This window comes from Carcharodon carcharias, chromosome 3 (assembly GCF_017639515.1).
Source record: "Carcharodon carcharias isolate sCarCar2 chromosome 3, sCarCar2.pri, whole genome shotgun sequence".
Lineage (NCBI taxonomy): Eukaryota > Metazoa > Chordata > Chondrichthyes > Lamniformes > Lamnidae > Carcharodon > Carcharodon carcharias.
The window spans coordinates 162,788,600-162,813,067 of record NC_054469.1 but is presented as its reverse complement, the minus strand read 5'-3'; the positions used below and the strand labels follow the sequence as shown (position 1 = coordinate 162,813,067).

General features: G+C 45.8%; 1 protein-coding gene across 1 annotated transcript in view; it reads left to right on the top strand.

The window, feature by feature from the left end:
- The window catches only part of LOC121276052 (A disintegrin and metalloproteinase with thrombospondin motifs 16), a 332,665-nt gene that overhangs the window by 131,101 nt on the left and 177,096 nt on the right, over nucleotides 1–24,468 (top strand). Inside the window, exon 11 of the mRNA XM_041183997.1 lies at nucleotides 23,476–23,624. Within this exon, the coding sequence (XP_041039931.1) occupies nucleotides 23,476–23,624 (149 nt within the window). The remainder of the gene's footprint in view (nucleotides 1–23,475; nucleotides 23,625–24,468) is intronic.

Sequence of the window (24,468 nt, the reverse complement as noted above, 5' to 3'; positions counted from 1 at the left end):
TTGTCTCTTTGTAGATAATCTAGTTCTGATTTTTCAGTATCATGCCTTTTGGTCTAAAGCCCTAGGCCAGGATTTTCCAGTTGTCGGGTGAAGACAAGCCAGAGCGGCTGCAAAATGGACAGCCGCCCGTAATTGGCCCCCGACTGCAGTTTCATGCTGGCGGGCCAATTAACGGGCAGCCAGAATGAATCGCGCGCTGCAGCGCTCAGGGCTGCTGGGATGGGGGGAGGGGAAGGTGGGCAAGGCGGAAGTTCGCGTAAGTGTACAGGTGCGCGCAGTTAAAGCTCCCTGAAGCACAGGGCTGCCTTTCTGAAATGAAAAGTAAAGAATTTTAAAATGTTAAAAACATGTCCCCTCATGTGACATGAGCAGGGACATGTTAGAAATGAGTCAGTACAATTTTTATATTTTTTTATCACTGATCGAAGGCTCATCCCGCCCGTGCATGAGGTTTCGCAAAAAACCCAAAGACTGCCTGGCTGATTCACCTCCCCGCCAACCGTAAGGTTGGCTGGGCAGCAAAAAAAAATTATTTTAATTCGTTCATTAAGAGCCTTAATAGGCTGTTTAATTGTCAGCGGGCACACTGCTGACTCCCGTGCATACCCGCTGACTGAAATATCGCGCAAGTGCGCAATGACGTTGGGATACTCACCCAATGTCATTGCGGGTCATTTCGGTTGGGTCGGGCACACGCCTACCCATTGGGCGCAATATTCTGCCCCTAATGTTAGAAGAGGTTGAACCTGAGACGAGGCACCTTTAGTGGATATCTCCATTGAGTGGAACACAACCCAAATATATTTAACTGAGAATTTTGTTAAGATTAATCAACTTAGAAATAAATCATTTTTAAAAAAAGAACAGGAGTTGTTAATAATGTATTTTAATATATTTACCAAGATTCTCCTGAGAGACTGTTTAAAAGTAGATGTCATGCTTAAAAATGGTAGGCTGCCAAAACATCAAAGTGGGTGTTGCTGTGCTTGCATTACTTCTAAGAACTCTAGCAAAGAGCAGCACGATTATAATTTTTAAGTGACAGGTTAATTGTATGCAAAAGCTGCAATGATTTTTTTTGGCATGAAATGAAAGACAAATGAGCTAAATGGGTGTATAATTAGTAAGCCATCTATGCCAGATTTAAATTTTAAGCACTTTGTAAAGCCAAGTGCTTGTTGGCAGGTTATCAAAATACGACGTGTCTGTAGTCCCAGGTTTACTTGGAGGTATTTTACTCCTACAAGTACAGAAATGTTTTTTATGGTTATAGCAATGCATGAGCAGAAATTTCCTCCAGTTAAAAATTGGGAAGACTGAAGCCATTGTCCAAACTCTGGTCCCTAGCTACTGGCTCCATCCCTCCTCCTGGCAAATGTCCAGGACTAAACCAGACAGTTCGCAACTTTTTGTCATATTTGACCCTGAGATGAGCTTCCAACCACTTATTCCTGCCATCAATAAGACTGCTTATTTTCACCTCTAAATTCAACACTGCCTCAGCTTACTTGCTGCTGTAACCCTCATTTATGTCTTTGTTTCCTCTAGACTTGTTTATTCCAATGCACATCTGACTGGTCTCCCACATTCTGCCCTCCATATACTTGAGGCCATCCAAAACTTAGCTAACCACGCCCTAACTCTTACCAAGCCCCATTCACTTATTTCCCCCCTCCCCACCCCACAGTGCTTGCTGACCTACATTGGCTCCCAGTCAAGCAATATCTTGATTTTAAAGTTCTCATCCTTGTTTTTAAATACCTCCATGGCCTCATCTCTCCCTAGCCCCGCTTTATACCTTTTTGTGATATCTGCACTCCTCTAATTCTGGCCTCTTGAGCACCCATGATTTTAATCACACCACCATTGGTGGTCATGCCTTCAGTTGCCGCGACCCTAGCTCTGGAATTTCCTTCCTGCATCTCCCCTACCTTCCTCTCCTCCTTTCAGACACTTCCAAAAGCCTACAACTTTGACCGAACTGTTGGTCATTTGACCTAATGTGACTTCATGTCATATTTTGTTTTATAATGGTCCTAGGGATATTTTATTATGTTAGATGTACTATATAAATATAAGCTCTTGCTGTTATCACTCCATTCAATTTGATTTTTCTGTTTCAGCTCTATAACATATTCTGATATTCAATCAATAAGAAATTACTACCTACGCCCGCTTCTGCTCCATTCTACTGGTAACATTTTTAGCTCCTGGGTGGGCACGTGCCCGATCCAACCAAGCGTAAAATGACGCACAATGACGTCGGGCGAGTGTCCCGACATCATCGCACACTCACGCGATATTTTGGTCGGCAGGCGTGTGCTGGAGTCGGTAGTGAGCCTGCCAACAATTAGAAGGCCTATTAAGGCCATTAAAAAATTAATTTAAAGAAATTTTTCTCTGCCCATCTAAACTTATGGTTGGCGGGCAGGCGAAAAGGCCAAGCGGCCTTTGCACTTTTTTGGAAACCTCATCCATTAATAACATGTCCCTGCTCATGTGACATAGGGGATCATGTTCCATAACATTTATAAAATCTTTTCATATTTATTTTGAAATCAGTTCATCTCTCTGAGGCAGCTCCCGATTGCAGGCGGCAGTCGGCTACCTGACCACTCCCGTCTGCCCCCACCGAGCTCACATGCCAGGGGCAAAATTCTGTCCCATGTGCTTTTGTTCTTAAAGGCATGTTACTCAATGTCAATTTTAGCCATCTACATGCAGTAAAGGTTGGGGTATCTGTGAATGTCAGTGCTATCAGATTCCTGCTAAACCTTCCAGTTAGGTCTGGGGAGGGCATATGCATATCCATCTGGAACAGGCAGGGCATTGTGCCATTTTTCAGCTCACAGGCATACTGAGCACAACATTCCCAGCAAAGTTGAGTGAAACCTGGTGGAAGACATTTGGGCCAAAAAAATTTCTTTGCACTCAGGACAGCCATGCGGGGGCCCAGAGAGTGACTCTTCTATGTGACTAAATAAACCTGAGAAAAACCAAATTTCAGGCACTAGGCTTCATTATCATCGAACCTGCAAGCTGTGGATACCTAGTGGGTGTCCCTATGCAGCTTACTGGAGAAGAGACCTCCAAGATTGGGTTGCTGATAGCGGCCTTCAGCTAAGCCCTTTAAAGCGATGAAGCGACAAGGAAAGGTGTGGATGTAGTGACAGGAAGTGGTTGTTGACCAGGAGAGTGAGTGACTGGCAGGATGTGATCAGGAGGGAAGGTGGAGCTGGCAATGGAGTTGGAGACGTAGGAGAAGGGCAACATTTACAATCTGAGGGAAGGTATTAGCAATGGGAAGCAGTAATTTGTGTGGTTTGAGTGTGGATAAGAGCATAAGAAATTGAATGGCTGACTCCTGCTCCAACTCTCTGCCTCATCACTATGATCTTATTTCTCTCAACATCCAAAAGCCTATCTCTAGAATATGTTCAATGGCTGAGCACCCACAGCCCTGTGAGCTAGAGAATTCCAAAGATTTGCATGCAACTCTCTTAAGTTCAATTTCTCCTCATCTCAGTCCTAAATGGCCAACCCCTTATTCTGACACACTGATCCTGTGTCCTAAATTTCCCAAACAGGGGTAACTTAACTTCCAGCATCTACCCTATCAAGCCCTTTAAGAATTTTATGTTTTAATGAGATCACAGTCTTCTAAATTCCAGGGAACTTAGGCCTAGTGTATTCAATCTCTCCTTCTCGGGCAATTCCCTTATCCCAGCAATCATCTGAGTGAACATTTGATGCATTGCCTTCAATGGCAAGTGTATCTTTCCTTAGCTAAAGTACTCTAGGTGTAGCCTCACCAGTGTCCTTTACAATTACAGTGAGACCGCTTCACTCTTATACTCTACTCTCTTTGTAATAAAGTCTAACAAACATTTACTTTACTAATTGCTTGCTGTACCTGCATATTTACTTTGTGATTCATGTACAAGGACACCCAGATCCTTCTCAAAAGCAGCATTGCCCCATCTTTCACCATTTAAAAGATATTCTTCTTTTTTTGTTTTTCCTTCCAAAGTGGATAATTTTGCACTTTCCCATATTATATTCTATCGGTCATGTCCTTGCCCATTCATTTGACTTATCTAGATCCTTTGCAAACCCTTCACAGCTCACTTTCCCACTTAACTTTGCGTCATCAGTAATCTTGGATACATTACACTTGGTTTATGAATATCAGTTCTCTCTTCAACCAAAGTGATCATGTTATTCTTCACATTTGGTATAAAGGGTAAGCTCTGTGCATTTTGTCATATTTTTCTTGTCTATATTTTAGAAAGAAAACAACATAGAGCCAGCACAGGCACAATAGGTTGAATTGCCTCTTGTGTTGTATGATTCTATGAGCGTTACATCAGCCTGTGACATGATCTGAAATTTCTATGTTGTTTTAGCTTGGAAATTTCACATCTTGGCTTTTAACAAAATACTGTGTGAACTGATGCCTATACAGCTGATATTTGAGACATTGGGGACTATGATCAATATGTAAAGAATCTGTTGAGACCTGAAGGTTTTTCTTTGACCTGTTCTCTTCTTGCAAACTTCAGTAATAAGAAATTAGTAATATGGATTATAATATCTTTGTGTTATTATCTGTTTGGTAGAGAAGAAATAAGTATTAATTCTGGCTTCCGTTTTTATTCCAGCCTGAAGTAGGTTTGTGGTTTCCCAACCTTCCAATTGCATTTCCTAAAATACTCATGTTCTATTAGAGTTTCCAAGTGTGGAGAAACCGCTTTCTATAGAAACCCAGCATTGTGAAAAGATAATTGATAAATGCGCTAGTTTCTTGAGAGGAATAAAATTAGGTAAAGGTATAATATAATGCATAAAGTCAACAACTAAAACATGGGCCGGGATCAAGTGCTGGTGACAGGGGTCGTCGTCATCCCACCCCATTGGTCGGAGTGCTAGTGGGAGCCCCATGTCACTTCCGTGGGGGAGGCCCAATGAGATTTACATGCTCTCAGGCACTTAACTAGCCAGCGTTGGGCCTTCTATGTAATTAAGCCCTAGCAGAGTGAAAATCTTGCCCCCACGAGCTGCGCACCAATCAGATGCTGGCAGTTCTCCATGGCCGGCAGTGCAACTAAGTGCAGTGGCTTCTCTGGCCCATCCTGAGAATCGCCACTGGATCCCAGGAAACAGGTGAGTGGGGTGGGGTTTTTTTCTTAAATTCATTTTGGGATGTGGGCATCGCTGACTAGGCCAGTATCTTTTGCCCATCCCTAACTGCCCTTGAGGAGGCGGTGGTGAGCTACCGCCTTGAACCGCTGGGTTTGGGGGGTTGGGTCCAGGACGGGTGGGGGGCATGTAGCAGGAGGGTTGGGGAAAGGGGCAGGGGGTGCATTTCAGTGCTCCCCCACCGGTTCCCAATTCCGGTTATGTCTCTCAATCAGATGCTGAATGCGTGAAAGCAAGGTCCCCCCCTGCCCAACTCAACCATCACCCATCCCCACCCCAACCCTCCAATTGAGGTCTCAGGCAAATCCAACAGAGTTTGTTGAGTGGCCTTCAGAGGCATGGGAGAGCTGTGTATCCCCCATCAAATCCCTGAGCCACCACTAAATCCCAGTGAGCTCAGGATTAATTACTGTCAAGTGGCTCATTAATGAGCCAAATTGACATCCCGCTTTGGTAGGTGTATTCCTGTGTCGGGCCCTTTCCGCCCACAACTTAATGGGGGCAGTTTTCCTGACGCCTGGGGCAGAATTTTCCGTTTGACCTCCATGGAGGGGGGGGGGGGGGTGGGCGGTGCAGGGGCAGGCTCTGCACATCCACGTTAAATGATGCACAGTGACGTTGGGCAAGTGTCCCTACGCCACTGCGCGCTATCACGATATTTCACTGGGCGGGCGCGCAATGAAGTCCGACAAGCGCCCGCCATTAATTGAGGGGCAGTTAAGGCCGTTCAGTCTTCAATCGACGCTGATTTTTCGGTGCCTGTGCGATCTTTGGGTCGGCGCACGGGCGCAACAGTAAGGTTGGTAGGAGACTTTTCCATTAACCTCATCCACAGGCGGGATAAGAGGGCTCTTTGGGATCATGAATCTGCTTTGTGAAGTATTTATTGGAGAATGTATTTTAAACTTGCCTGTGTGACCTGCGGTACTTATAATGCATCCCAGCAGCTTTTTCTGGACTTTTAACCTTCAGGTCAGCACTCTGCAGTGAGGAATCGTTTCTGGGCCTAAAGCTTTCAGGAAGCCTTCCCCTAGCCTGGGTATAGGATCTGATCTGTCCACTGGAGGCAGCTCCTCTGAGGAGGAAGGAATGGCTAGAAGGAGGAGGAAGCCAGGAGTGCACATTCAGCCTCCAGGGGAGCCACCTTTGGGAGTATAGGCACAGGCACAAGGGGGTCAGGGCCAAGAAGTAGTCCACGGCTGTAGGGGCTGCAGAAGACCACTGTCCTACTGCCAAGATATACAAGCGGCGAAGCAGCTATCTCAATATGACTGAGGTGCAGTGCCGAAGGAGGTGCCGACTGTCAAGGGAGACAGTCAACTATATCTGTCAGGTGATTGGGCCTGAGATCTCCCCTAACTGTTTGGGCGGGCACCCCATGCCAGTGCCTCTGAAGGTCACAGCTGCCCTCACCTTCTATGCCTCTGGCTCATTCCAGGGCTCGGTGGGTGATCTTTGTGATGTCTCCCAATCAGCCAAACACACTTGTGTCAAGCAGGTCACAGACGCTCTGTTCAGGCGTGCATTGACCTTCATCTACTTCTGTTGAAACCAGGTAAGCCAGACACAGTGAGCCAGAGGCTTCATGGTCATTGCTGGCTTCCCCCCGCGTCCAGGGTGCAATAGACTGCACACATGTGGCCATCAAGACACCAGCAGGTGAGCCCGGTGCCTTCGTCAACAGGAAGGGCTTCCACTCCATGAACGTGCAGATAGACAGGATGCTGATTCTACAAGTCTGTGCAAGGTACCCAGGCAGCTCCCACAAGTCTACATCTTCAGACACTCCCAGATGCTGGGGTTCTTCAGTGCTCCAGCCCGGCTGGATGGATGGCTGCTGGATGACAAGGGCTATCCCCTCAGAAGGTGGCTCATGACGCATCTCCCCCATCCAAGAACAGAAGCTGAGCAGCGGTACAATAGGAGCCACGGCACCACAAGGGCTGCGGTGGAGAGAGCCATCGGTCTTCTCAAGAGGCGCTTCCAATGCCTGGACCATTCAGGGGGTGCACTCCAGTACCCCCCAGATTGTATGTTGCTGATAGTGGTTGCATGCTGTGCTCTCCACAATTTTGCGCTTGAACGGGGTGACACAGTGGATGATGAAGATGTTGACGCAGTGGCTGCAGCTGCACATGATGAGTCCAGCAGTGAGTCCGAGGATGAGCACGCACAGGGAAATGCTGAGGGGGTGGACGCTGACCCGGGCATACTCCAGGGAGGCAGGGACACCCGGGATGCTTTAGTCCAATGAACCTTCAGCTAGCACACCACAGATGGATCACTAGGGCCAGCCTTGTCTGGCGCCTTGATACTTGACACCTAAGAGCAAAATCTGCCAGGTCATCAGGAGGAACAAAGGGCCTTGTACATAAAGTTGAATGTCCAAAGAAACACCCATGACATTTTTCAAAAACATACACATGCAGAAGAAATGAGCCACCCTCAGCCATGGTCACATATCTGGCATTTAATGTGTGATTCAGAAATTCTCACAATTCTTAGACACTAGTGTAAACAATCAGAAGTAATTATAAGGACCTAATCTTGGGCCAACATAAAAGCATCAGTGAAAAACCCGTGGGGTGCCTAATGTGCCTTATGCTTTCACTTCTGGGTGCTATGTCTTGGTGCTGCCCCATCGCTGGGAGTGGCATCTGAGACAGCCTGCTGACTCTGCTGTCCTGTTGGCCTTGATGATCTTGTTGGTCGTCCTCTGGCTCATGGAGCCCGTGCTGGCCTCACCTGGGAGGGAGCTGCCAGTACCACATCTGCTATCTCCCCAGTCGCCGCTGCCTCACTGGATGATATGGTCACTGGCACAGGGGCGGAGGAGCTGGTGCCCTTGTCTGGAGTGCCTTGAGAGGAGCCTGCAGAGACGACAGGCAGCTGCTGCGCCAACGTGAGGTTGCCTAGGACCTCCCTGTTCACCATGGTTGGTTGGGCACTAGGTTGGGAAGCTTGATGACCACACCATCACCCACACTGGCAGTGACCAGCTGAGGTTAATGCCAACGTGAGGGCTTGTTGGTCAGAGCACATCCCCAGGAAGCCCTGGTGGGTCTCCTGGAGTAGGCTGTCCAGGAGATTTGCCACTCTCTCCACGGAGGACGCATGGTGCTCGGACAAATGGCTCATTGCTTCGGCAAGCATCCACGTAGACTCCTCCACCACGGAAACCAAGTCAAGCATAGCCTCATGCATCACTCCCAGATGCTCCCGCACACCTGGCCACATTCCCTGCAGCTGCTGCATCACAGACAACTCCAGAGGCACATCATCAGGCACCGACTGAGCAGCTACCTGCAATCCTTCAACTGCTGGCGCCAGGGGCACTCTCTGTCTCTGCCAGCTCCTCCAGCGACTGTGAAGTGCCCTGACCACTGTGCCTGGGGACAACTAGCCGATGTTGCAATTCCCACTGAGGTGCTCGTATCTGCGCTGGTGCCTGCCTCACAAAAATGGTGTGATGCTGGTGAGACTTCCGGTCCCTCTGATGATGCTGAAAGGAAGAACAAGGACAGTGGATCAGTTAGGGTGCACACACTGACAATCTTCATTCTTGTCTCCCCGGCTCATTACGTGCTCATCCTTCCAGAGCCAATTGACAGAAAAAATTTTGGGGTGGAAATAGGGAGGAGGATACCCTTAGATTACAGGAGGATATAGATGCGCTAGTCAGATGGGCTGATCAGTGGCAAATGGAATTTAATGCGGGTAAGTGTGAGGTGATGCACTTGGGCAGGGCAAGCAAGGCACAGGAATACACGATGAATAGTAGGACCCTGGGAAGAACCGAGGATCAGAGGAATCTTGGTGTGCATGTCCACCGGTCCCTTAATGTAGCGACATATGGGATACTTGCCTTTATTAGCCGAGGGGCTAATGCCGGAACTGTATAAAACGCTGGTTAGGCCACAGCTAGAGTGTTGAGTGCAGTTCTGGAATCTGCATTATGGGAGGGATGTGATTGCACTGGAGAGAATGCAGAGGAGATTTACCAGGACGTTGCCTGGGCTGGAAAATTTTAGTTGTGAGGAGAGATTAGATAGAATGGGGTTATTTTCCCTGGAGCAGAGGAGATAGAGGGGGGAAATTATTGAGGTGTATAAAGTTATGAGGGGAGTAGATAGGATAGACAGGGAGGAACTTTTCCCCTTAGTGGAGGGATCAATTGCCAGGGGAATAGATTTAAGGTAAGTGGCAGGAGGTTTAGAGGGGATATGAGGAAGAATTCTTTCACCCAGAGGGTGGTGGGAATCTGGAACTCACTGCCTGAAAGGGTGGTAGAGGCAGGAACCCTCCTAACATTTAACAAGTATTTGGATGTGCACTTGCGATGCCAAAGCATACAAGGCTATGGGCCTAGTGCTTGAAAATGGGATTAGAATAGTTAAGTACTTGTTTGACTGGGCCTTTTTCTGTAGACCTCTATGACTGTATGACTCTATGACCCAGCAGTGTTGCAACAGTAACTAATTTAACAATCATCAGTGCTATGTCTGTTGGGAGGACCTCACTGTTGGCCATAAATACCTGGCCATGCCACCCCAGCCTCACCGACAGCAGTATACCTGGGTGCATGGTGCCTCTCCAGCTCAAGGGCTTCCTGCTTGAACTGGGTTAATATGAAGAGGTGTGCCTGGCTGCCTTCAGTCCTCACACGCTTGGAGGCATTATGAGCATTCTTCTCCTGAGAAAGAGAGAAGACCATTCATTAGGGCAAATTGCACATGGACTCTGCTTGTGCATGCCACACCCCAACCAGAGTGGGGCATATCAGGCCTCCAGTGCCTCCTCACCCCCCTGCTGTTGATCACTCAGACAAAGATGCTAGGCCTGCTCCCCACCCCCACACACATGCTGCGTACATCACATTAGGAACCACACGGTATTTACTCCCATAGCAAGGAGGTGCAACCACGTGCAGCATAGAGGGCAGCAGATGGGTCTTTACCGTGACTCCTTGAGGCTCCCCTTCCACTATCTTATCACCCTGAATAGGACATGTCCTGAAGTTCTGAGTCTGCGCCTAGCTGCAGCTTCTCCAAGTTGCCCCCAAACCAGTCATGTGCGACTAAGAGCAACATATGGTGCGGGGGAGAACTCATCTCCTCATGTCCCTCTCAGGCTGACCTCAGCATGGGCACTGTCTGCTTGGCCACCCAGCAAAGGAAAAATGCCATCAATGATTCAATGCAATTACGACAGTAAGACTTGTGGGGGGACCTCAGAGGGTAAGGCTACCTGCTGGGTTAAATGCCCAATGCCAACACCCTGCCAGAGTGCAACAAGTCATTGAAGTGCTTACGGCACTGGATCCAGGTGCACCGCACCACGTCGCGGGAGCTCACCACCTCCTCCACCTCCTCCCAGGCACGTTTTGTCATGTGGGGGGGCCTCCTCCTCCCATGTGGGGGGGACCAACCCCTCCTGCCGTGCTGTCACCTCCTCAAGGAGGGCAGCAAGGCACTCATCAGAAAAACGAGGGGCGCATTGGCCCCCCGTTGGACTATCCTGCAGTCTGCCCTGCTCCTGTGGCCTTCCCTCCAGCCTGGTCTGCTCACCCGAACCCCTCTGGTGTGCCCTGGAGCTGGCCATTGTGAGCAGCCTACAAAAGGCTGCCGGGCCTTCCTTTAAACAGACTGCCAGGTTGTCATTGGACCCAGCGGCCTATGTACGCCCGCCGCTGCCCGCACACTCCCGCTATCCACGGGAGTTGGCAAATACGCTGGGCAGGCCTTAATTGGCTTGCTTGCGTAAAATGGCGCAGACCCAATTGCGGGCAGCGATCAGTTCCATGCCAGCTCCCACTCCCACTCTCCTCTCTCCACCACCACCACCCACCCCCACCCCCTCCCCCGCCCCTCCCCCTCCCCCAAACGGAAAATTTTGCCCCTGGAATCTGACCTGATTGACCTGGGCCCACTGCCATCATACCCACTCCAGTGGGCTCCGTTAAATTTTGCCCCATACTGTCCCACCATACATATTCTTTTGTGTAAGTAGCCAAACATATCACAAAGGAGATGAACATAAGGTAGAAACTGGACTTTGGTTAGGATTAAGGGAGATGACGGAGGTGAAGTTGAAAAGCTATTGTGACTTTCCAAATATAATACAACCCCAAATACAATACACATCCAGTCTTTCATGGACAAAAATTCAAAGTTGCCATATTACCACATATAATATGCACCTAGACTTTTACAATGCAGCGGTCAAAGTAATGCTTTTTTGACCAAAGCAGTGAGCTAAAGGGTTTGATCCCAAATGAACATTGAAAGCCTTTGTATTTTTATAAAGAGCCAGTAAAAACCTTGCTTATCCCAATTAGTCAAAATTGTCCTGCCCACTCTAACTTTCTCTTTCTCTTATTTTTATTCTTTCCTCTTTTTTCAAAAAAATTGTGCCAGAATGTGCTTCATTAAAACAGCCAATCCAGCTAGGCCAATAACAGAAAGAAACCCATTAAAGTTTTGTTTGCAATTGATTACAGTAGTAAGGCAAAATAAATTGTTAAATGAAAATATGAATACCCAATTTGTAAAATTAATGCCATTGCCTAAAGAGTCCATTCCCACCCTCGTTTGCTGAGCGACCAGCTCCTACATGTTTATCAATCAAACGAATGTAGCATGTAACACATACAAAGCAAGAATCTTTGTACTAACCATTAACATAATGGAGAAAAGAGCAAGTTACATGACAGCCGTCAAATTTAAGGTGATTGAATTTGCTGAAAACTGTGGTAACAGCATCAGCAGAGGAATTAGATGTTGACGAGGCAGAAGTTAACCTTTGGCGAAACTTGAGCTAAAGTCTCAAGGCTAGCATGCTCAGGTCTTTGGATATGGAAGAAAGGCTCAGCACCCACAGCATAACAACAAATTCTGGAATATATCCACCAACATTGAGCAAGTTGGTATCTAGTCAGCACTGTAAAAAATTGTTTGAAAACCCTTTATAAACATTTTATACCTCAAGCGCACCTTTAAAGCATTTCCAAAATATTGTGACTTCTTCACACAAAGGCATGACATACCCATACGTCAATGCACTTGAATCATGCAATCCATGCCTGATGATTTTGAATACGAGCTACCTCCGGACCAGTTTTATATCTGAAGGCTGCAAAAGCAACACCACTATACTGAATCCCATGTTGCCTATGCGGATCAGATATCCCTCTGTGGTAATCTAAGGTGCAGTACACTTTTAAGAGAATATGAGCAGATTGACCATGTGACTGTATTACCCAATTCCTGTCTAGTGCGGAATAGGGTCTGGTTTGAGAAGCACACGTGTTAGTGCTCTGTTATTTGTGTTAATAAAGAGCATGTGCTTCATCTTATATTGGCCTCTGCATCTGCAGCATATTGTTTACCAACTCACTCACCAGTAGGCGTGCAACCCTGTTCACTGAGGAAAGCGACCTGAAAGAAGGAACATAACACCCTCATATTTGACATTCCGTTCAGTTAAACCCATCAATGACTATCAATGGATAAAAATCATTTAAAAACTTCAGATCACTGGCAGTGAAAAGAATCATTTCACTGTCATGTTTGGGGCATATGAAGATGAGATAAGGATGCTGTCATATATCATCGTCAAAAGAAAAACTCCCCCAAATAATTTTAATTCATTCTGAAGCCAGTTGGTGAAGTAGGAAACCAAATGCCAAACTTTTACTTAATACTAGACTTGTTTACAGAATTTAATATTACAAATGCCTGCCTCCTCCCTAACCAACACCCACTGTCCCAAAAGTCTCTTTATTATATGTGCTCAGGCTACTTGATCAATCAATGCCCTCCACCTATATATCCTTAACCTTAATAATACCATCAACATACTATTCACAAAGAATATCACATGGCCACAAGCTGTGATTGTCCTTTAATGCATTAATATATAAAAGGTTGGATGAATAAAAGTTTGACCAAAGACTGGTTGGGTAGCATGTGAAGCAAAAGTCCTCTTAAGATCATCATGTGCTGACCCTTGACACTTTTAGGTGTCATTAAAGGTCATGCATCAAGGATATCCTATATGATGATCGCACAAATCCAGTCCTTGTTCCCTGGGCCATGATAGGCCAGTTGCAACTGGCCATTTAAAGAGCAGGCACACCAAAGGTTGAACAAAAAGCTCTACTCTAGAGCACCTGCATTTACACCATTGGCTAACCAGAAGAAACCAGACCTTTTGCTTATTGCCCAGTGGATCAAGGAAGTCTGGGATGCCATTGATCCATCCCTGATCCAGCCTGTCTTAAAGAAGAACTGGCTCACAAACACAATGGATAGTTCAGAAGATGACATCCTCCGGGATGATGATGCTTCTAAGGTGGATGATGAAAGTGAAGCTGATGTCTGTGGTGATGCCCTTTACGGTAACAACAAGAAATAGGTGTTAGAGGAACTGCATAAACTATTTATGGACATTGATGCAGAAACAGCATTTCAAGGCTTCTATATGTGTAAATAAATGCAACAATCTCAAAACTTGCCAGTGACTCCTTGATCATTTCTTTAAAACATTAAGATTATAAGTACCTCAAAACAATGTTTTGATTTGTTATCATACACACTACACATCTGAACTTCTAGATACATTTTTAAGGGAAAAATTGCATATTATATCTGGACAATTAAGGGAGGTTTCAAGATGGCTTTAAAGATGGGGAAAAAAATAAGCAACCTGGAGTTTAAGAAGAGAATTCTGCCATGTGAGGGTGTGATGCCTGAACTGGATGACCTCTTAGATGGCCAGGATTTTGAGAGCCGGTACTGTAGATATGGAAGTCAGTGTAGCTTAGAGTGGGTCATTCCAGTCAGACAAGGGTTGCGAGAAAGTTGCTGTTAATTTGCAGGACAATATGTGTATATTTTGTTTTGCCAAAAAGTGAAAATAACTACATGAATTTAAAACTGACATCAGTTTTGAGCCAACATCTAAAAGAGTGATGGTCCCTGGAGGGTCTACACGTTGACCAGATACAGTGAATTTAAATTTTACAGGGACAGGGGTGGCAGAAGGCTAAAGGCAGCAATAATTCTAAAACCTTGAAAAATCTTGAAACCTAGAGTGCAAAAAATTAAAATTTTAAACCCCTATTTACCTTAAGGAGTTAGTTAAAGAAAAAGCTTCCAAGAATTTCCAGAAAGTTGGGGAATTGGAGATTGTGAAGTTCCACCTAGTGGTGGAAGAATACAACTGCAGACGTGACTTGGAGGCAGGCTTGGATTTTCATCCATGAGGCAGGTACCAGGAGTTGGGAAAATTCTCGTCTCAGCCTGCCCGCCTCAGGAGAAAGTGCCCACAAGGATGGGATTTTCCTTTTTCAGGGGGTGGGGGTGCAGGTGTAGGCTGAAGTCAGGCCAGCTGACCCATGAAAATGTCCGAAGGCAGCAACGGGCCTGTTGGGTGCAGGGACGGGCTGTTTAAAAGGTCCATCTTGGTGCTGTGGGATTTTGCCCCAGTTAAAATAAAAACAGGCCCTCCAGCCCTCACCACTCACAACCACCCCCCCCCCACTCCCCCCCACACACACACATTCCCCTTGCCCCACCCATGCCACCTCATGTCCCCCACTCGGCCTATGGCCCTCATGCCTCCCATGTCGAACTATGGCACTTCCTTGCCAATTCACCCAATATACACTGTAGAGAACTAATGAACGCTTATACTGAAGTAGACTGTTTAAAAAATGTTTTAAAAACTAAGTTATTGATAAAAGCAAAATAATGTGGACGCTGGAAATCTGAAATAAAAACATGTTGGAAAAACTCAGTAGGTTCGGCAGCATTTGTGGAGAGAGAAACAGGATTAATGTTTCAAGCATGTATGACTCTTCATTTATTGATAACATTCCACTTTCTTTAAAAAAAATCCTTTTTATTACAGCCCAATAAAAATGTCAATCACCCACACTATTTAAAGTTTCAATAGCTGAAACTTCAAGCACTTGAAGCCTCTTTATCTTGTGTAAATAAACATTGTGAAATTGACAGCATAGATCAGAGAGCCAGAGCTGACCATCAAGCAATGTTTTCCCTGGGGCTCAGGTGTTTTAACAGGCTAATGGGTTTCTGGGCTCTCTGTCAAGCCCCATTATGTATTCTTTTATGTTTTATGAATATATTTTATTCTTAATACTATCTTTGTTCCCATAGGCAGTCTGAGAGTCTCTGCTCAGACCCTGCTTCCCATTGGTCTACCACGTTTTATCACCATGTTTTGTCCTCCATGGAGCCATTGCCAGTCTCACGGAGCAGTCCCTCAGTAATTGCAGGAATCTATTGGAGGATAGATTTTGGACTGCTCGTGAGAGTCAGCATGTCCCTTAAGCATTGAAATGCACGGCCACAATGGCAGCAGTCTGAACCTGTGAGGCAGCAAGCATAAATCTCAAGACCTCTGTCTGAGCCTCCGCAGAAATACTAAGGCTTTGGATGGATTCCATATCTGCTGCTGTGGAAGGCTGAGACATCAGCCTCCAGTCGCTGCATCATGGCTGGACCTGCAAGTACTGTCATGAAGTTGGCCACAACTTCCTGTCTGGAAAGGCTGGGCTTTAAGCTGTGTGTGATGTACTCTACCAAGTTGGGGTGCGACTCCTCTCTGCTCCTCAACAGTGACAGGAGACTCTCTGGCAAGCATACCAATGCACCCAGCATTTTGATGTGTATATCCATTTGCATTCCTCCTATATGTCGGCCCATCGAGTTCCTCATCTGAGTCCACTGCAGCAGAACTTATCTGCGACCTCACCTTCTGGTGAGCTAGCACACGAGCCACCCTTTTCACCCTGGCCTGGCTGCAGCAAATTGCTGACTGGTGACTCATCACATGTTGAACCTGACTCTCTAGCCTCTAAGGTACTTGCAATATCACTATCTCAGCTGGTGGCTGCAAATGTAAGATAAAGATGCTTCTTCATCAATGGTATGGTGTTACTCTCTCTCTTCCTGGGTTTACTGTGCCTGGGTAAGGTGGCAGTTCACGGATATCTGAAAGCAAAAAATCAGAAAGGAAAGACTGGCATAAAGGAGTGAGTGAGATGTAACTCAAGAGCTCCATGGTTTCATCCTCTGTAGTTTTCGCTTCATGCCAACTAGCAGGATGAGGGTAAGGTGGGAGTTGAGAAAGGGCATAAAGACAGTAAGATACTATCATCCTGAATGATCTCAGCAATGTTGGATGCTTCAGGCTCTGTTGTACCCAGCCACATACTGTGCAGCAGATTTCCTCCATCATGCAGATGATGACTCCGTACACACCCTCGCTGATTCTGTTCTGCTCCCTTCTAATGTGCATACCCTTGTCCTGCAAGAGGGAAGGCAGAATGCGAGTGAGTGTGCAGCACTGAGTTTGGGTGATGTGCTGAGAGCTGGAGGTATATGGAGGCAGAAAGAAGTGGGTGTGAAATTGGCAGAATTGGTTGGTGTGTGAGGGAGAGATGGAGGAGTATCTGAATGTTAGGCATGAACTCTGAGTGCTAGGAGTGTTGCTGAGTGACTGATTGAGGTGTGGTGCATTGAGCAGTGTGAGAAGTTGGTGGTGTGCTTGATATAAAATGCCCTTTGAAGATGCATTCACTGACACTGACCACCCATTTGTGATCATTGAACTTCTTGTGGCACTGGTGCTCGGGACCAGACTACAGGAGACTTTCCACCTGCTCCCATTACCTTTGGAGATCGGTCCTTGAGGATTTTCACATCCCCCTCAGCATCACAGCATCTCACCTCCATGACCAAGCCTTCCACTGTTGCATCTGTGAACCACAGAGCCTACTCTCTGCCCTGATACTTCATTTCCATTCTCTCTATTTGTGGCAATGGCTGTCAGCAGTGGCACTCTCTTTTCATTCAGTACAGCTTCCCAATCAGAGGAACAGACTGCCTTTAAGAGCTGGAGGCTAACTCGAACAGCCAAACTCAATGTCAGGTGTACTGCTGAATGTGCAGTCAGCCAGCAAAGTGGGTCATGCTGGACTGCATGTTGAAATTGTGCAAATGAAGGGGCAGCACTAAGTTTGTTTACTGTCTGCTTCAATGGGAACAAGCACAGGCAAATTGGAACCCCGGCCCTGCCTGAAAATGGATGCTAGTGAATTTTTAGCTCCTTTACTTATAGTTCTGGTTAGCGATCCACTCTGGGTGTTTCAGAAAGTCAGGCTCACCAGAACTTTCAATCTTGGCGGGGGCATAAACTGGATGATATTGGATTGGCAGATTGCTATACACCCACCCAGCTCGATTTTCCTATTCCACAGCCCCACCAAAGTTGAAAGTTCTGTCCACCATCTACATACATTGGTTGAATCGAGGATAGACAGGTAAGCCATATTGGCGAGGTGGGGGTCAGGTAAGGAATCATCCCGTGATTGGGAGATGGGCAGCCGGCTGGCGATAAAGGAAAGAAGCATCATACAGATGCGTGTATAGCTTGGACCCAACCTGGGGTGAATGGGACTTCATCCGGAGAATAGATAGATGAAAAATGAAGAGTGCATGGGTAATTCAGACAGCAAGGATGAGAAGCAATCCGCCAGATAGAAATACATAGTGAAAAAGAAAGGCCATAAGGGGCAGACATCTAGATGATAGGATAGGGGTCAAACAGAGAGGGCCAGGCATCAGAGTCATGAAGGACAAGAGGTGTTCAGCCACAGAGTTAGAGATGGTACAATGATGTAAGAAATTGGGGAATTATAGTAGGTGTTATGACTACATGAGAAGGGGTAGAAATGACTATTCTACCAATCTGGCTCTGGCCGTAACAGGGGTTTATGTAATTTAGAAGGATGAAGGTATCTACTCAATGGCCGGGATTTTTCGGCCCCGCCGTGGGGGATGCGGAGCCTCAGCCTGAAGTCCATTGACTTGTGGCGGGACCGGAAGTTCCAAGCGGTGGGCAGGTGCTGGAAATCCCGCCCTATGTCTGTGCTTAACCATTTAGGTGCTGATTGCAAAGAAACCAGTCTGACTACGGTTATTACTTTAGATAATGTCACCACCTTCAACACCTCTTTCTCCTTTTGTCTGTGACATCTTTTGGTTATCTCCACCTATCACTGGCCCTTTACCTAGCTCTTGTCCCAACCACCACCCCCCCCCGCCCTTAAACCAGCTTATATTTCACCCCTTTCCTATTTTTACTTAGTTCTGTTGAAGGGTCATGAGGACTCGAAACGTTAACTGTGCTCTTCTCCACCGATGCTGCCAGACCTGCTGAGTTTTTCCAGGTATTTTTGGATTTCCAGCATCTGCAGTTTTTTGCTTTTATCTCTGTGTTTAATTGACTGCCACTTCTCTTCAAGGAATGCCTACCTTGAAGAAGTTTTGTTCTTCTCTCCATCAGGATTTTCGTATCTCTCTTTTGCCTTGTTCACCTTCATTGCTTTCCATTTCTCTCCTGGTGTTTGACAAGGTGTTTACTAAAACCCGCTTTCACAGCCATATCTCCTTTCTCAGTGACTGTCTCCGTCTCCGACTTAGCCCACGTGGATTTCAACTGAAATTCCATCCCTCATGTTACGAACCCACCCAGGATTACAGGTATCTCCGGGACATACAATGCTCCTCGGACTGCTGTTCTCATCACATTCTGAGATCCACACTCAGTGCCATGCACTGCCATATGAACGCACTCGACCTCTCCCTCCAGCAGCACCGCTGCACCCTTTTTCAAAGCTGCGCGTGCCCCCAATTTCATTTTATTCTTCGTCTCATCTGACGCCTCAACAAGAAACTTTTTCTCTTTCTCTCAAGTGCTAAGGAACATAAGGTCCAACAACTCATCGACACTAACACCCATCCAGGACCCTCCACCCCTGCCTGTCCCTCTGTCCCCATTCCGTCTTCCAATCCCAGCCCTGGCCGTGTATTCATCATACCCGCTGACCTTCCCCTCTCCGATGCTGAACATTTAGTGCTCAGCAAAGGACTTAGTTTCATATTCTTACGCCCTCATCTCAATGAATTTCGGGCTCGGCGCGATACTGAACTCTTCTTCCTCCGTCTTCGTCTCTGTGCTCACTTCTTTGGGATTCTTTTACCCACCTTCAATATTCTCCCTCCACCTGGACCTTCCCTCTGGATTCTTACCTTCTCTTGATCTTTTCATTGAGAACTGCCGGTGTGACATTAGTCGTCTCAATTTCTCTGCTACTCTCACCCATTCTAACTTGTCTCTCTCTGAACTTGCTGCATTCCATTCTCTCAGGTCCAACCCTGACATTGTCATCAAACCCGCTGACAAGGGTGGTGTTGTTGTTGTCTGGCGCACTGACCTCTACCTCGCAGAGGCTGAATGTCAACTCGCAGACACTTCCTCCTACCTCTCCCTGGACCATGACCCCACCACTGAACATCAAGCCATTGTTTCCAGGACTGTCACTGACCTCATCTCCTCTGGAGATCTTCCTTCCACAGCTTCCAACCTGAAAGTCTCCCAACCTCAGACGGCCTGCTTCTACCTCCTACCCAAAATCCACAAACAGAACTGTCCCGGCAGTCCAATCGTTTCAGCCTGTCCCACAGAACTCATTTCTTGCTATCTTGACTCCATTCTGTCTCCCCTTGTCCAGTCCCTTCCCACCTACATCTGTGATTCCTCTGAACCCTACATCACATCAAAAATTTCCAGTTCCCTGGCCCCAACCTCCTCCTCTTCACCATGGACGCCAATCCCTCTACGCCTCCATCTCCCACCAGGATGGTCTGATGGCTCTCCGCTTCTTCCTCGAACAGGGGCTCGAGCAATCCCCATCCACCACTACTCTCCTCCGTCAGGCTGAACTTGTTCTCACACTGAACAATTTCTCCTTTAACTCCTCTCACTTCCTCCAAATAAAAGATGTAGCTATGTGTACCCGCATGGGCCCCAGCTATGCCTGTCTCTTTATGGGGTATGTGGAACATTCCTTGTTCCAGTCCTACTCCGGCCCCCTCCCACAACTCTTTCTTCGGTACATCGCTGATAACTTTAGTGCTGCTTCATGCTCTCGTCTGGACCTGGAAAAATTTATTAATTTTGCTTCCAATTTCCACCCCTCCATCATTTTCACATGGTCCATCTCTGACACTTGTCCTCACTTATCACCCCACCAGCCTCCGCATTCAAAGGATCATCCTCCGCCATTTTCGCCAACTCCAGCATGATGCCACCACCAAACATGTCTTCCCTTCATCCCCCCTGTGGTATTCCGTAGGGATCGTTCCCTCCGTGACACCCTGGTCCACTCCTCCATCACCCCCTACTCCTCAACCTCCCACGGCACCTTCCCATGCAACAACAGAAGATGCAACACCTGCCCCTTCAGTTCCTCTCTCCTCTCCGTCCAAGAGCCCAAACACTCTTTTCAAATGAAGCAGCATATCACTTGCACTTCCCTCAACTTAGTCTACTGCATTCATTGCTCCCAATGTGGTCTCCTCTACATTGGAGAGACCAAACGCAGACCAGGTGACTGCTTTGCAGAACACCTTCGGTCTGTCCGCAAGCATTACCCAGACCTCCCTGTCGCTTGCCATTTTAACACTCCACCCTACTCTCATGCCCACATGTCTTGTCCTTGGCTTGCTGCATTGTTCCAGTGAAGCTCAACGCAAACAGGAGGAACAGCACCTCATCTTCCAACTAGGCACTTTACAGCCTTCCAGACTGAATATTGAGTTCAGCAATTTTAGATCATGAACTCTCTCCTCCATCCCCACCCCCCTTTCCGTTTCTTCCCCCTCTTTGTTTTTTCCAATAATTTATATAGATTTTTATTTTCCCACCTACTTCCATTATTTTTAAATGTATTTTCATCCATTGTTTTATCTCTACCATTTAGCCCTTTTTGATTCCTTCACCCGACCCCACCCCCACCAGGGCTATCTGTACCTTGTTTGTCCTGCTTTCTACCATTAATTAGCACATTCCTTTAGATGTTATCACCACCTTCAACACCTCTTTGTCCTTTTGTCTGTGACATCTTTTGGTTATCTCCACCTATCACTGGCCCTTTACCTAGCTCTTCTTGTCCCAACCACCACCACCCACCCCCCTTAAACCAGCATATATTTCACCCCTTTCCTATTTTTACTTAGTTCTGTTGAAGGGTCATGAGGACTTGAAACGTCAACTGTGCTCTTCTCCACTGATGCTGCCAGACCTGCTGAGTTTTTCCAGGTATTTTTGTTTTTGGTTTTGCTCTGGCTATGGTTCTTGAGTTTAAACACAAAGGGGCTAGTTTTTATTGAGCTAAAAACCCACCCAATTAAAGATATAAAGATATTTCAAAAGGTAAAACCCACGTCCTGACCTTTGCAACATACATACATATACACGCACGCACACATACACCCAAAATTACAAGTTATACAGTAGGAAGTAACCTTTCGGCCAAATTTTAAAATTCAATGCTATCAGGTAAAAAAATAGCAAGTTCAGTTTGAGTCCTTCGCTGGTATCCTTGGCTGAAAAAGAATTTTTCTACAGTGGTCTTGAAATTTCAGTGGTGTTGAAGCCAGGTAAGTTGCAATTTCTGGGACAGTCTCTTTTTTTAAATGCAATCCACCTTTTCCATAAGTCGATGATTTTTGCATCTGATGTTCTTTTCAATGGAAATTCTCTATCTCTGCTAGATTTCAAACTGTAATAGAGATAGGGTGTTGAACTTGGGAGAGAGGGGCAATAAATAGTTACTGCTCCATTGGCAGCTTTCTTCCAGATTTCTGCTTAGCAGCTTGTGCATTGTAATAAAAACTGTTCAAAAATGGTTACTGCAGTTGCATGACTTCTCTCCCCACAATTATTTCAGAAGATGGTTGATTAGCTTACATCTGGATTGACTGTGGCTATTGTCCCTTTGGCCTAGGTGATTAGATAATGTAATCTCCCAGCCATTAACTCCTGAATAACCCATCATCCATCTTGATGAAATAAGAAAGCCACCTTCCAAATAGCTGTTGTTCCGGTAGACTTCCTGCCTCCAGAAAGGTAGTTTTATGGAAATGCATATGTGGGGCCAGTACAGTTTCAGTAAAAATTTTGAAACAATTCTTGACATCAGCAGGTGTGAAATTCCATAGAAAGATCTTGTAGCATATCTTAATTGGAATCCACATTGAAACCTTCCAGAAACTGGGTCACTTGTAACACAAGAGGTCAGGTGACTTGTGGCAACCATCTTAAGTCAGTGTCGTCGCTTGCATTTTAAAAGTCCCTTTTAAGCAGTTCAATATTTGTTTAATCAGCTAATGATATTAAAGATTAATATCATTCATGCGCAAGTCACATCATCATGACACATAGAGGTAGAAATATGCCAAAGGTGAGAAATGGTAAAAAAGGTGAGAGAAAATGATAGGGGAACAGATGAGGGGGGTGAGGTGCATAACTCACTGAAATACTGTTAATACACAGAAAGCTTGGCCTAGAATTTGGATTGTGCCCAAATTGGAGCATGATCCTAATGTAGCAGACGCTGCATGCTACTAATGAGGCTGATGGCAGGACCACAGCAAATTGTTCCACTGACCTCATTTCTTATTACTGGCTCGAAGTGCCAGTCACTGTCTCAGAGCCAGCTCATTGGTTCCGCGGAAGCATTGAAATCAACATGATCCGATGTCAGTCAATGTCCTTGAAAGTCAGGGGGAGGAGGACAAAATCAGGAGGCAGTGGAGGGGGGGGATTGTTTCTGCTCCTCCTGGCTCCACAACAACGTAGATTTTTTTCAACCTTATCAAACCAATCTTTCCAACCTTTAAGAATTGCTGGCTTAGCTGCCAAAAGCCTGACAAAAATTATCACTGCATGCATACGCTTGCTGTGGTGATGTGCAATCAGGTTTGCAAGGGGCAAGCCTTTGAGCAGCATCAAGTCTTTGTATATGCAAATGGGGAGCCTAAAGCCTGCTTTAGGCATGGGCCCTGGAAACAGACAGAGCAGCCCTAACCATTACAGCAGCCAAAGCATTTTCAGCCAGTATATTGGACCCATTTTACACCTGTAAAATGAACACAAGATCCAATTTCTAAGGAATCTTTTGACTTGCGTGAGGAAAGTTGCAGGAGGTTTGATAGTATATTAAATTACAGTTAGACAAGAACCTAATCCTGGAAACTATTTGCAACTAATTTTGTTTGTCAAGTTGAATATTAGCGTTATCTTATAGGTAATTCATTAATTGGCAAAACAGAAAAAAATCAATAATATGCTGATGATGTAATTATTTACCCAGTTTTCAATTCTACCTTTTTTGTGATACAGTGGTGTCGTCGTGGACAATGTGTAAAACATGGGGATTCAGGACCAAAACCTATAAATGGCCGTTGGTCAAATTGGTCAATGTGGTCACCTTGTTCGAGGACCTGTGGAGGAGGAGTAACCAACCGAGAACGTCAGTGTACAAATCCGAGGTAAAGCAGTACTCTGTATTGTCGATGTTTTTTTTCCATAGCATCTTGAGAATGTAGTGGCTTGGAAATCCCAAGTGAGTTCTCCAAGTTTTTGCTGCAAGTTAAGCAGGAGCCTCTGGAGAACCAGCACAAGTGGTTGAAAGTGAGGTTATGGCAGGAGGTTGGGAGAACCCATTAGTACAACATTGCAAAGGCTAGTGAAATCTGACAAGTGAAACATTTGTAGCTTCCAGGTGCCCACAGTCATTCACTAATGAGAAATATTTTCAGGTCTTTGATGTTTTACTTAACAAGGTAATATAGGTCTTAGACTTTAGCGAGACCAAGAGTTCAGCATGCATGTAAAATATCTTGGCAATCAAAAGAGGTATCAGAAGTGTAGTTGCCCTAATACCAGACATATAGTTACCCTAGTTTCTTAAAAATTGCAATTGAAAATCTTTTCCAGCCATTTTAGGAAATTAAGTGATTTTTAATGAATATGGACTCTATGTCTGGGTGTGATCAAAAATGCTTCAACCTGAGGAATCCAGATGTTTAAGACGAGTGAAATTCTATAAACTTTTATAAACTTAATCTGAACTCATCAGTTAAAATCTGAAACATAATTTAAACCAGTCCGTGGAATGTTATGAAGTTCAGCGGTTTTGCTGTTTACCTAGAGCAATCTAGCTTCAGTGCAGTGTCCAGTAACACTCAAAAAAATTATTGCACTAATAAATGTAGGTAATTCTGGAATTTTGTTGGAAAAATAATTGTAAGTAGATAATAAGGAAATTTCATTCACTTTATAAATTATAGCAATAATATTAATTAAAACCACTGCAGGCCCACTGACATGTTG